The sequence below is a fragment of the Phoca vitulina genome, unplaced genomic scaffold, assembly GCF_004348235.1.
Source record: "Phoca vitulina isolate PV1807 unplaced genomic scaffold, GSC_HSeal_1.0 scaffold3, whole genome shotgun sequence".
Taxonomy (NCBI): domain Eukaryota; kingdom Metazoa; phylum Chordata; class Mammalia; order Carnivora; family Phocidae; genus Phoca; species Phoca vitulina.
In genome coordinates, this window is record NW_022589706.1 from 93176505 (window position 1) to 93191828 (window position 15324).

General features: G+C 33.2%; 1 protein-coding gene across 1 annotated transcript in view; it reads left to right on the forward strand.

Moving 5' to 3' along the window:
- MYOZ2 (myozenin 2) overlaps nt 1-15324 on the forward strand; it is a 39814-nt gene that overhangs the window by 18523 nt on the left and 5967 nt on the right. The window contains exons 4-5 of the mRNA XM_032401103.1: nt 5166-5295; nt 10515-10698. Coding sequence (XP_032256994.1) covers nt 5166-5295; nt 10515-10698 — 314 coding nt within the window. The remainder of the gene's footprint in view (nt 1-5165; nt 5296-10514; nt 10699-15324) is intronic.

Here is a 15324-nt window from a genome sequence, read left to right on the forward strand (position 1 = left end):
TTCCATGGTTTTATCTCTACTAGCTAAATGTTTGGGATGGAAACACTTCCAAAGCACACAGCACTCCACAAACTGAGTGTACGCATTTTATTGGCTGAATACATCCTGGCACTGAAACGTGCCTGAGAACTACAGACAGAGTTGAGCTTCTCTCACTCAAAGCATTTATGCCACGTCATGTAGGGAAGTCTGATTCCTATTAACAACAAAACCAAGGTGGACAAAACTCTTTACACAAAAGTTTTCCTCAGCTGAAAGTTAATAAACAAATGAACAAATTAATCACATCATATTTTACATATTGCATTAATACTATGTTCTTTTAAACTGTCGTATAGAGAGATTGTCGAGGAAAAAGTTCATAATAGAAAACAGCTAGCTTTGGGGGATTGGCTTTAAAAATAAAATACCGGGCATGAAGAATCAAAAAGGAACAAAGCACTGGTTCTAAATTTGAAGAGGTGGTGGAGACTACAATAAATTTCAGTTTTATTTACTCAGGGTTTCTTCCTACAGCTATGGGAAGTCTGTAAGTTTACTTGTGAATTTGAACCCAAACATTTGCCAGCTTCCATCACTAATAAGTTGTTTTGAATGGACATCTCACTTCTTTACAACAAACAGACTAGTTTCACTAAGCTCTTTTATCATAATTACTAAAAATAGAACGGACAACCACACCTACAAACACAAAAATGTTAGTCATTCAAAATATCTGTTTCTCTGGTTAACAATAAATATGAGGGGACAACTTAAATGAAATAATTTTTTTCACATTAGTAAGCCTCCTTCAACATCCATAGATAAAGTTTAGTTATAACTATGAATTCAGTTAGACATTGTGAAGGATGATTTTTCGCTTGAAGTCATGGATAGATATAATGTTATGGTACTCTATAATTATGTCTAATATCTAGTTATTTAAAAATGTCTGTAGCTAATACAATGTGAGCCTAAAATAATCCCTATCCCAGCTGATGAAATCTAATTACATAATCATATTCTTTTAATAATAACAACAGCTTTAAGGAGTAGTATAAAATAAGATGGCTTAAGGAAATTCTTTGAGAAGTCATCTACAAGTCTAGACATCTGAATAGATGAATAAATCCAGTTTTCATAACTTATACTTAATATCTCTAAGTCTATGCTTTAACTACAGTTCTGGTGGAAGGGACAATGAGTTTTTAAATGTCCTTATGAACACGACATATTCCCTCATCACCAGTATCTCAGATTATTGTCACTAACCTGTGGCCAAATGTTCTGATTATACATAAAATGTAAGAATATGCCTTGATAGTTTTTCAATATTCCTAGAAAGTTGAACACTAAATAAATAAAATAGTCCAAAACAGGCATATTGAAATAAATAATTAAATGTTGATAAGTAACTTACAGCAATAAACAATAATAATGTATTCAGTGAACTAGTATGTCATTGAGTTACATAACATACTGTGAAGTCTGATGAAATCTATTCTCTCTTTAGAAATGAGGAAAGTAGTGTTCAAGGAAGTATATTAATTTGTCTTAAGTAACACTATAATAAGGAAGATTGAAACCCAGCTCTCAGAATTCTAGAATTCTTGGTACTGACACTTATCATGGTGTAATCAAAGGAAACTGGGCTGGAAACCAGAAGACCAGGGTTCCGTCCCAGCTGTTCCACAAGCCATGCAATTTGGAGTCAATTTAAAAGTTTCTTTGCTTTCCTGGACCTGTTTTCTCATTTAGAAAATAAGAAAATGGACTCAAACGTTCTTTAAAGTGCCTTCTTTAATGACCTGTGTTTAATTCTAAAAATGACCTGTATAATAAATCATGGAGGAAAATAGTGAGCCACATTATATAATGATATATTTGCTTTATCAAGGCACTAGATTGCAACATGGAGCAAGCCTTGTTAATATGATAGGAATTTTTAAAACAATATTAGGTTCAGATCTATTTCCACTCATTTATTTATACTTTTGGCAAATATTTATTGAATGCCTACTGTGTTCTAGATACGATGCTGGGAGCTCAAAGATAAATAAATATAGCTTTTGTGTAGTGAAGTGGAAACAAAATAACATTGAAAGATAGAAAACAACTATTACTTATAGTCTACTTCTTGAATCATCTTTATATGATTTATATCACATTTTCCTAATTTATTGACTACATTTTCTGAAATGAACTTTTATTGCTTCCCTCAAGCTATATTGTCAAAATAATTATTTAACTCTATATACATGTCTTATTTTATTATAATGTTTAGGACATCATTAGATGAAACTATAAACCAATTCCCTGGTAATTTAATGCCATTTGTCCAAATATTAAGTATCATTCTAAAAATTAAAAAATTAAGGGCAGTTTTGGTCTTATTCCACTGCTGAGAAACTGGCAAATTCAAGCCGCACAAACGTTATGACATAAATAATAACAGGAAATGTACTTTCTTAACAAGAAATGAAGATACACAGCTTGCTACACAAGCCAATTTTGAAGCCCTAGTTCATGAATTGACCAAATTCTTTTTTTTAATCTTTTTTTTTTTTTTTTTTAAGTAGGCTCCATGCCCAGTGTGGAGCTTAATGCAGGGCTTGACTCATGATCCTGAGAGCAAGACCTGGGCTGAGATCAAGAGTTGGACACTTAACTGACTGAGCCACACAGGTGTCCCTAACTGATGAAATTCTTACACTAATAGGCAAAAAATCAAATGGATGAAGAAAATGAGCATAAGGAAAAATAAAATAAACGAATGATTCATGATAATTAAAATTATCTTCTATAAATAACTATAAAATGATATTAAGGAAAATAATCCACATTTTATAGTAAAGACTACATATGTATTTAGTAACTATGGACTTTTTGAAATCCTTTGAAATCTTAAATAATAGTGGGGAAAAGGGAAGTATACTATAAAAAGTAATGCAGAAATAAGACTAAACTAAATATACTGAGATTCTCAAAATATATTTATTTTGTGCCAAAAATAACTTCTATGTTTTTGGCACAAATTATAGTACAGGTTTTTAAACAAACCCTTTTATTTCTATTGATATTTCAACAGAAATCATATAATAGACATTATCCATGTGTTTATAACTTCTATGTTTATAACCTATAAGATGCTGCTTTAGTTTTATTTTGTTTAGGGTCAACTTAACTGAAATAAAAAGAAACACATTTTCATTTATCTTTTCAACTTTTCGTGAAGGGAATCACATATGACGGAACTCTGTAATTTAAGGCTTATGTCATAACTAAAGTAAGTTGCTACCCAACTATTATTAGGCTTTGTTTGTACACTTAACAATGACAATAGAGATACTGGGTGTCTCCTGATAATTAGTGACTAGCTAGAAACAGTTGATTGTCCTGTTCACTAATCCCCAGGAAAAAGTCTCCAAAGAAAGTCAGTATTATAATTCTTAAATTACCGTAGATAGAATGATTTGTAAGTTTAGGTGAAATGCATTTCATGGACACATTTCAGGAACTCAGAAAAAGAATTCTAAATGCATGATATTCCTATATTTATCTCAACTGGCTTTTTATTTATAATTAATGTTTTAAGAGGTGGTGTAGGTTCAGAGTGAGAAAAGATATTAATCTAGTCAAAGAAGTCTAATACTTAAGATAATAGTTATATTCCAAACGCTAAATACTAATGTTTCTGAGTACAGCATTACACCAGTCTTTAGAAATTGTTCCTTATTGCCTATGGAATAAAATGTAAACTCTTCTGCCCAGTAATCAAACCGTGCGCTCACCTAACAAACATTACCTCTCATGCCTTTTTGCACCTTTCCACAAGCCAGCTCACCATTGCTAACATGTGTCCTATTCATTTCCACAGCAGCTTTACCCATGGTGCTGCAGAGAATAAAGTGAATTTTGTAAAAAGCACCTGGAGAGTGGCTGTGGGTGGGTAAAGCCTGAAAATGAGGATAAACTTTATTTAAATATTAAATGCAAAATTATTTTTCACCATATCATTGTATAAATAAATGCAGAAGTGAAAAAGCATCTAAAAATATTTTCTGCTTATGTCACACAGAGAAAAGTCAAAATTGGTTTTTATTTGCTGTGCTCTTCACTAAATTTTTCTTTTTAAAGTTAAAAAAGGTTGACTTTATGTACTTCTTAGATAGATTGGTTTCTTTCTAAAACACACATATTTTGGGGCGCCTGGGTGGCTCAGTCGGTTAAGCATCTGCCTTCAGCTCAGGTCATGATCCCAGGGTCCTGGGATTGAGCCCCACATCAGGCTCCCTGCTCAGTGGGGAGTCTGCTTCTCCCTCTCCCTCTGCCTGCTGCTTCCCCTGCTTGTGCTCTCTCTCTCTCTTTCTCTGTGTCAAATAAATAAATAAAATCTTTAAAAAAATAAAATAAAACACACATATTTCTCAGATATAATTAAAACAATTCTTTATTATAGAGATAAGGCCTAGCCATGCTTCTAAGGACATCACCTATTACAATGTCTTTTCTCTCTGTTAAAATGCAAATTTTTAAAAGTGCCATATTAATGTCATAGAATAAATCTTAAATTATAATAGTAAAACAAATTCACCTAAAACTTAAAAGACAAACATCTCTTTTAAGCATTTTATTTCCTAGAAATCCCAAATTCTTCCTTTTACAAATCTATGCAGCTTCAAATATTAATATTTTTTAATATACGGCTGGTATTCAAATTTCAGATTAAATTTTAAAACAAGACAAATTAAAGAATATAATAAATATAAACACTATAAACAAAAACAGTAATATAACAATGACTAAGCCAAATGTTTGGCCAGTATGCTCTATAATATTAGATTAGTAAAGACTTAAAAATTAAATAGATTCACCTTTATAGGGACTTTGTGAATAGTACATTAAATAATTGATACAAAGCCCTAGACACTGCCTGGCACATAGTAAGCTTCAATTAATTATTAACTGGAGTGTTATCATAAAACATATCTTAGGTTAATATCAGTAAAAGTTCTCATTCAATAGCTGAACCAATTGCATATAAATTATTGAGGCCCCAAGAAACAAGGAAGTGGCACTGTACTTAAATTTTAAATATACAAATGGAGTTTTGCACATATGGTATCTCCATTAGTGTGTCTAGAATTTTTGAGTTTTCAGCAGAATTTACTTTTGATCACATACAGCACAACATTGCCATGCAGAATGAGAAACTGGATGGAAGCAACTTGGAAGGTGGCTCACAGCAAGCCCCATTTACCCCTCCCAACACTCCGGATCCACGAAGTCCCCCAAATCCAGAAAACATTGCACCAGGTAACTATTCCCTTAGAAACAAGAAATAAACAATAAGTAAAATAAGTAGAATGGAACTGCTGTGCCCTTAAATATATGACTCAGGTCATTTGGATGCTTTAGTAAATGGTATCTAAATGACATGGCTTTACTCATTATATATCTATTTTGTGGTTAAGTTCAAGATAAATATAAAGATTCAGATCTAAGGAGTCAGGTAAAACATTTACTACGTTCTTTCAGATGGTTCATTGTATTTGTTGGCAATCATCTGTTATATTAAAAATTGAGTCACTTGTAATTACATTGAAATTCTGTTTGTATAGGACTACGATTTATGAAGTGCTATGATACATCTTGTCTTCTTTAATTTCAAAATAACTCTGATACATTTATTATAATCCTCATTTTACAAATTAAGAAACTGAGGTCATAAATGGCTATAAATTCGTATTGATTGATCAAGAATTCAATCCAGATACCAAATTTACAGATGCCTCATGAAAGTGACCTTGTGGAGATTACTATCATTATTCTCTGCTTCCTTAAAGGACTTTAAATGCAATTCTTCAAGATTACATATTTGTTTATTATCTTAAAAGAGAAACAGATCCTTATCTAGTCAGTATATGTTATTCATAAATATTGTTAGATTTTGAAATATTAAATCTGTCACAAGAATTATCTATTTAGACAATACCTTTTCAAAATAACTGACAGCAAGTGTCTTCAAGTATTTCCTCAAGAGTAATGTACAAAGTAGATTTTTTAAAGGTCCAAATACTTTTATCTTGAAATTAGCAATATCTATGTCATATTTTTGCAAAATAAAAAGTAAATTTAGCAAAAGCAATTCTAGAATTCTTCTCAAACAGCAACAGTTTTCGAAAATATGTAAATAAAGCAACTGTATCATATTAAATCTTACTTAAAAATAAATAAACTGTCAGTCATTGAGGGGCTTAGATTTATTAGGACATTCTTATTGAAAATAATGAAAAAAAAGTATTGTTAGACATAATAAAATAGTGCTGAAGGAGACCAAGTACACACTTAAAATGCATAGAACTCTGAAGTGAAGCATCATAATAAAGTTCTCAAATAGCTTTCAAGTAGCCTTTTTTGTGGGGGAAAAGCAGAAAAGCAGGTAATCAGACCAACCTGGGTTCAACCTTCTGGCTCCTTCCATCCCTGCCCATTTTACTACTTTGTTGGGAAAGAAAGTAACTCTCTTTGAGTCTCAGTTCCTTTCATCAGTAAAATAAGGAAAACAAATCTCACTGCCCAGGGTTGTGAGAATTAAGTGTGATAGGTATAATCCCAAACATATAATAAAGTACAGTAGTCCTCCTTATCCACAGGGGACACACCCAAGACCCCAGTGGCTTCCTGAAACTGCAGGTAGTATCGAATCCTATATATACAACACTTTTTCCCATACATACGTACTTACGATAAAGTTGAATTTATAAACTAGGAACAGTAAGAGATTAACAACAATAATAAAATAGAACAATTATAACAATATTCTGTAATAAAACTTATGTGAATGTGGTCTCTCTCTCTTTCTTTCAAAATATCCTATTGTGTGGTACTTACCTTCCTTCTTGTGATGATGCAAGATGTTGAAATGCCGGCGTGGTGAGATGAAACGAGGCGAGGGATGTAGGCACTGTGATGTAGCATTAGGCTACTATTGACTCTGACCATGTGTCAGAAGGAGGAGCATCTCCTTCGGGACAGGCTCAGACTAGGATAACTGCCTTTAACTGAAACCACAGAAAGCGAAACCAAGGATAAAGGGGATACTACTGTACTTAGCTAAAGTTAATTCTTCCCTTATCAACTTTATATCCAAAACAGAATAGAATACATACATATTCTTTTAGCTCCAACCACTATTTCACAACTTCTTACTTTCTAATGTTTGGAGTGTTTTTTCTTTGTTTTTTTAAATAGTGAAGAGAAGACATATGGAAAAGTTTATGTTGATCAGTCTGGTACTCTCAACACTATGTTAGAACTTTTATTATATGGTCAGCATTGTAAACTATGTCATTGCAAAAGGAATAAAAAAAATTCATCTCTACCCTCAAGGAATTCATACATAAGGAGACAGTACAAAAGTTCATGTTACATTTGTTGTCTCACTTTCTCTCTGCGTACATAATTTAATATCATATATTTTATTTACTGTCATAAATATATATATACACATATGCATAAATATTTATATATATAAAGAGAATGTTTAAAAGTATAAACTCATACAGTTCTTTAAATCTAAATATCCAATTATTAAATATTAGGAAATGTCTATGTAATATAGACTAAGAAAAGGGGGAGTTTGGAGGTTATCAGGTAGTTTGTCCTGAAACAAGACTAATGGATCCTTCCTTCTTGGTTGATAAGTTGAAAAATATAGCAAATTGAAGAAGCAAACTTCAGCTTATCCTAATTTAGCAAAAATTTTTATTGGTTAACATGCTATGTATCCAAAAGCTAACTTTTTTCAAAATGGATCAATAAGAGTATTATGATGCCATAATATTGCAGGAATTAAGTTCCTTTGAATTAAAATCAGTTATGTTAAGGACGTTATTTTGAAATCAAACAAGAAATGTTACCGTGTAGCATTGTCGAAATGTATTATATCTGAGAGCTTAAACATATGTACATTCTTTCCTGTACATAATTCAGCATATCAGAAAAGAGTTATTAATTATATCTATAAAAAGAAATTGGAAAACCAGGAATATTAAAAAAAATGTGAAAAGATTAGGCCCTTTATCATATTTTAATGTAGTAGGTTATTATGAAACTCTTATTAAAGTGATCATAAACATGACGTAGAAACATTGAAAAGTATTCCAAGCGAAGTTGGTTAGGAATAAAATATACTAGAATGTATACTAGAATTACAGTTATGTGATCATTATGTTTATGGGTGAAAAAAACTGAGAAAAAATACACCAAGGTAAAATAATTGTATTAGGGTAGTGGGATTTCAAGGAATTTTTAAAAATATAAAATTCTAAAATTTCCAGTTTCTAGATGGCTGACATCTGATCACTTTTAGGAAAGGAATGGGAAATAAAATGTGCTAGTTATGATAATGGAGTTATATATACTATACAAATGGAAAGAGCAAGAAAAGTAACTCTGCTTCCTGGGGGAGACAGGAAAGCCTAAATAGAAGAGGTAACCTCAATCTAAGGCTTAAAATAAGAATTTCCAGGTAACAAGAATTAGAAAGAGCATTCTAGGCACAGGGAACTAATGGAGCAAGTAGAGAAGCATAAGGGGACACAACAAGTGTCAAGTAGCTCCAAGTTCTGAGGCATAAAAATGTGAGAGGAGAATGGTAGGAAATGAGGCTGGATGAGGGTAGGGCCATGTGTGCTGTGCTGAGTAATCTAGGTTTTTGTCATGGGGAGCCATTATAGCAACCTAGGAAAGGGAGGTCAATGACATGATCCAGTTTAGAAAGGTCACTCAGGCAGCAGTGTGGAGGGTCCAGGGGAGAGATTGGGGGCTAAAGGATGAGTATGAAGGCTATTCTGAAAGTCCAGGCAAGAGGTGGTCAAGGCCTGAAACAAGGCAGTAGTAACGGAAATGATGAAGAAAGAGGGAATTTTCCAGAGCAAGTTTTCCCAATGTTCTGTTAGCAAATCCCTTGCCTAAGATTTGCAAGCCGTACTTGAGACTTACTGAAGCCAAATCTCTGGAGGGAAGAACACATTTGGCCCAAAGTGACTCAGAAACAAAGTTTGAGAGCCACTATTTTAGCAATCCTTAAGAAGTACAGCTGGTAATACTTAGTGATTTGCTGTGGGAAGGAGAGGAAGTTTAGGATAATGCTTCTGTCTTGGGCATCTGAGAGTAGTGTTGGCATTCACTAAGATAACCAATATGAAAGAAGAAGCAAGTAAAGAATGGCTACATATAGGTTTAGACAGATTATTAAGGGTGCCAGGGGATAATCATTTGGACAAATATAATGGGTGGTGGAACAGAAGGGCCTGGAGATTAAAAAAGAGAGAGAGAATGATCAATATTTAGGTCATGATTAAAACCATGAATACAAATGGAACTTTTTAGGTAGAATGTATAGTATAAGAAAAGAGCTTTGAGTAACTAAGTGGCAAGCAGAAAAAAGAAGTCTATCAGAAGAGACTACCATGAGATACTGGAGGCAATCAAAAGAAAATTAAATTACTGCAAACAAATAACTGCCTAGAGGTAGCATTATCAGCAAGATATTTTGGAGGAGATAAACTCTTTAGTGTAAAGAAAGGATAGGCATGATTGGACAGGAGAAAATAGAAAACATTTTAGAGACGAGAAAGAGCATCAGAAAAACCTAAAAGTAAGAGTGATCAAATGGTAAAGGGTTTTGACATCGTGGAAAAGAGAATTATGCAAAAGACACAATGAGGTAGTACAATGGTGTAGATGGAGAGTACACAGCTGCTTTTGAATACTTGAAGAATGTCACTTGATGCATGTGAAAACAGTTTAAAGTTGATGCCAGAAATTTGTGTGATTTTTAAATGGCACTTACAAAAACTTTCCAGTTCCCAGAAGAAGTTGAGGTGAGACTAGAAGCAGAAAAGTTAGGTAAGAAATCTTCAGGAACAAAGTAAACATGGGATATCGGCACATCAGGGAATAAGACTGGGGCCTGATTAAGGCAATGGAAACAAGTTACTTCACCATTTTGAAGTTTTAATGGTTTGCAGATCACTCAGCAATTTAAGATAGACAAGACCTAAATATTACCTCTACTGAATCAGCCCCCAGAAGAGGGAGATTTTGTCTTCACTGCTCCTTCCCCAGCACCTAGACCACAGTAGACACTCAATATATATTTTTAACTTAATTCATTCACTATGGTATCTAAAGCCTACTATAAATTAACATAAGGGAAACAATTTTTCGAAATTAAATGAATAGTTTCACTGAACAAACACATACTAAGATAATCAAGGAAGAAATAACTGTATGATTTGGTATAACTAAACATTGAGAAAAGTGGTTTCTTTGGAAAATTCTGTAAGTGTAAAGGGGTTAAAAATGTCTTACAGTTTCAGACTACTCTTTTCTGAGAGATCATAGAAAGGATGCATTCTTCATAAATTCACCCCCACTTGGAAAATTAAACATGGTAAAATGTTAGGTGGAGTTCAGTAACTCCTAGGCACTCTGTATTTATTTATTCTTGCTATATTTTTCCAAAGGATATTCTGGACCACTTAAGGAAATTCCTCCTGAGAAGTTCAACACCACGGCTGTCCCTAAGTACTATCAGTCGCCCTGGGAACAGGCCATTAGCGATGATCCGGAGCTTTTAGAGGCTTTATACCCTAAATTTTTCAAGCCTGAAGGAAAGGTAGAACTGCCTGATTACAGGAGCTTTAACAGGTAATCCAATTATCCTGGGTGACACTGTTGGCATGTAATACCGAGGATTTTATATTGTGGTATGGAGAACTGAATTCTCTGGTAGAAAAAGACATTTTCTTTTAAGAATAGACTCAAAATAGCCATATAGGATAACTCCTAAGCCTAGGCAAGGACTGATTTTTGCAATATTACTAATATGGCAAGCCTTGTTTTTTTTAGTACAAAAATGAAGGAAATGATTCAGGAACTATCACAACATCAAGATTATCTGCCACATTATTAAATGTTTTAAAAAATATTTTGATTAAAAAATTTTATTAAAAATTTTTTTTAATTAGTAATGATTTCTCATTCAAAAGTTGATATTAGTTTTTATGTGTTGATTCGAATGACAGCGCTATTCAAGAATTTCAGAAATAATTTACATATATGACTATGAGAATTACTGTGTAACTCCAGGCTCCAATTTACATTTTTTAAACCAGATTAAAGGTAATTTAAGGATTTGTGGCCCAAGACTCCAGCATATGTATAAACCAAAACGTATGCTACTAAAAATATTGCCAAATAATATCTGCATGATAATACTCACAATAGATATCTATTTCTCCCTGTTACCCAATTTTAATAAATTCCATGGATATTTTAGATATATTTTTAATGGTCTCATAATCCATTCTTTGATCGTTTAATTTTCATTTTAGAGTAAAGTATTTTTAGTATGGGGCGCCTGGATGACTGAGGCAGTTGAATGCTCAACTCTTGAGTTCGGCTCAGGTCATGATCTCAGGATAAGGAGATCCAGCCCCGTGTCAGGCTTGTGCTGAGCATGGGGCCTGCTTAAGATTCTCTCTCTCTCTCCCTCTGCCCTCCCCGCCCCCCCACCCCCCATCCCCCCCGCTCACACACACATTCTCTAAAATAAATAAATAAATAATTAAGTATCTCCAGTATGCTGTTTGGCACCACAGAAAAGTATTCCTAATTTATAGGCTGCTTAATGACTATTCATTTGAAAATTAATAAATTAAGGAGTAAGTCTTTGACTTACAAAAGAATACCACAAAGCCTGGATTTAAATAGTGATCTTCTTTAGTACTTTTAAAATTATTATACTATTGGAATGTTAGTTTTCACACACTACTATAGTGGGAATATTAATATGTCTATTATTAGTAATAGATCTACTAGGATTTCACCTAATACTATTACTAATTAGTAATGCTAATAGTATTAGTATTACATCTATTGAATAAATGAGGTATACCATAGAATTTAAGGAGAGATTGAGGAATGTCTGGGAAAGGGGATTGGAGGGCCATTCTAATAACTTTTTTCCAAAACGACCATGTAGAAAATTATAAAAAGTTAAACACTAAGGGAAAATGGAAAATAATGGAATACTTGAGGCTTGTTTTTGAGATTAGTGCTTTAGAGATGCTATGTGACTTCTTGTGTATCTTGTGGCTTTCCTACCCCATGCCTGCTGAGCGGCTTGCTTCCAGTTTTACAATACACTCGTATGTTTGGGTTGGCTATCAAGAGATGCCTATTGTTTGAATAAATACCAAGTCAGTGCTATTTCAGTGAGAGAGAGAAAAAGAGAAGTTAACCTGTTAATACTTCTCCTTTACTTGAGAAAATTTTATTTCTTTTTATATACACATCGATATATAAATAAAAACTTCAGAGCTTAATGTTAATCAATATTACAGATTCTTAGATTCTTTTTTATGAACATAGTTTGGTATAAGTCAATGTACATTTCATTATTATTTCAGTGGGTACAAATGTCATTTCATACAGATATGCCAATATTTTAGTCATTGCGCTGATTTTATGAGACAGTAAATAAGCACTGATCAATTTTTAAAGAAAATTTGAGTATGGTTGACACAAGATGTTACATGAGTTCCGGGTGTACAACATAGTGCTTCAGCCTCTCTGTACATTATGCTGTGCTCACAAGTGTAGCTACCATCTGTCACCATACAGCGCTATTATAATACTATTGACTATATTCCTATGCTGTACTTTTATTCACATGACATTCATTCTATAACTAGAAACGTGTATCTCCTGCTCTCCTTCACCCATTTTGCCCATGCTCCCAATTCCCCTCCCCACTGGCAACCATCAGTTTGTTCTCTGTATTTGTAAGTTTGATTCTGCTTTTTGTTTATTTGTTCATTCGTTTTGTTTTTTTAGATTCCACATATAAGCGAAATCATATGATATTTTTCTCTGACTGATTTCACTTGGCATAAGTGAAATTAACTTTAGGTCCACCCATGTTGTCAAAAGATCTCATCCTTTTTTTATGGCTGAGTAGTATTATATTGTGTATATTCCAGTGGAATATATACCACATCTTCTTTATCCATTCACCTACTGAGGGACACTTGGGCTGCTTCCGTATCTTGGCTATTGTAAATAATGCTGCAATATTCTTAGATTCTTTATCATTGTTAAATAACAGATGAAACAAAATATAATGATACGTAGGCAATCCCAAACAGGGAGCTTTAAGAGTCTTTTTGCCCTTAAAGTATATGTACCTGGCTACACAAAATTTGAGGCCTTGTCTCTTGCATACAATGCTCTAAAAGCTTACTTAACAAACAATTAAACAGTGTAACCATATCTTTGCCTTGAATGCTTGCTAAATAAAGGAGTCTATAAAAAGTTACATAGGTAGGAAATGGAAATCCATTTCCAGCTACTAGTTTATATTAGAATAATTTCACAAAAATAACTAGAAAAGCTAGTTATTATAAAGTGTTTGAAAAGCTATCAAGGAAATAAGGACTTAAGGGCCAAGCTAGACATGAGGTAAATTTAGAGATGTAAACACAACATTTCGTACCACTTTTCCCTGTTAAGGCATTTTGCTGATTTATTGGCAACAACTAATAAGCAGAGAAAGTGAGTGAACTTTTCAACAATCTTGAATCTGGGAAGGCCAAAAATAGGAACATAGGGTCTGCTAGGAGGAGAGGCCCAAATATTCTAAGCTTTTAGTTGGGATTCTTACAGGCTATACCCCTGGAATAAAGGTGAACAAGTAATAGACCAGCTTTCATGAAAATAAATGCTGGTCCTACTCAACGATTTCCTAGGTTGGATAAAAATTACCTCTTTTATGTCAAACTGCCTGCCATGGCCAAAAGTAAATCAACTCCGAAAGAAAGAGAACACCATTCAGAGACTCAAATTATTTCTACAATTTTGCTCATCAGTCAATTAAAAATTATGAAGCATACTATGAGACAAGACCAAATGACTAAAAATAAAGAGAAAAATAAAAAACAAAAGAAACAGACACACAAAAGATCAAATTATTGGAACCTTGGCTACTCTAAAATAATTGTGAGAAATATGTTCAGGAAAATAGATAACAAGATGAAGAATTTCAGCAGATTGGAAATATTTTTAAAGAAAGAATCAAATGGAGGGGCACCTGGGTGGCTCAGTCAGTTAAGTGTCTGCCTTCAGCACAGGTCATGATCTCAGGGTCCTGGGATCAAGCCCCATGTCAGGCTCCCTACTTAGTGGGGAATCTGCTTCTCCCTCTCCCTCTGCCCCTTCCCCCTGCTCATGCTCTCTCTCTCAAATAAATAAATAAAATCTTTTTTTTAAAAAAAGAATCAAATGGAAATTGTACAAAAATGAAAAATATACAGATATAACTTGGAGATATCATAAGTTCAGTTCTAGACCACCACAATAAAGTGAGTCAAATGAAGTTTTTGGTTTCCCAATGCATATAAAAGTTATATTTACACTATACTGTAGAATATTAAGCATGCAATAGCGTTACGCCTAAAACAACATGTACTACCTTAATTAAAATATACTTTATTGATAAAAAATGCTAACCATCATCCGAGCTTTCAGAAAGTCATAATCACTGGTCATAGATAACAAGTTTAATAATTATGAAAAGTTTGTAATATTGTGAGAATTATGAAAACGTGATAGAGAAACATGAAATGAACAAATGCTGTTGGAAAAATGGGGCCAATATACTTTCTCAACACAGGGTTGCCACAAACCTTCAATTTATAAAAAATGCAACATCTGCAAAGATCAGTAAAATGAAGCACAATAAAATGAGGTATGCATGTAATAACGAAATTAAGAAGTCAAAAGATTAAGTGGTTGGATCCATATAAAATTTATAGAAAATACAAAGAACAGAGAAACATGTTAAAAATACCAAGGGAATGTGATCAGTAAAATTCAGTCTGTGGGAAACTCTATAGGACAAATGATCCAGTATTTTCGATAAATAAATGCAAGGAAGAGATTAAAGGAAAACTCCATAATGTAAAAATGTTTTAAAAGATATTTTAAAAAGACAGGCAAAACTAAACCATAGTATTTGGAGATACAGAATTGGGTTATTAACATATAATGAAAGGTTTTTTTATATTTTATAAATTGGTATTACCTTAAAAGTCAAAATATTGACTACAGCTAGGGTCAGGAGATGGCTGGGATTAAGCAGGGACATATTTAGGGCTTCTGGAGGAACTCTTTTTTTTTTTTTTTAAAGATCTTATTTATTTATTTGACAGAGAAAGAGACAGCTAGAGAAGGAACACAAGCAGGGGGAGTGTGAGAGGGAGAAGGAGGCTTCCC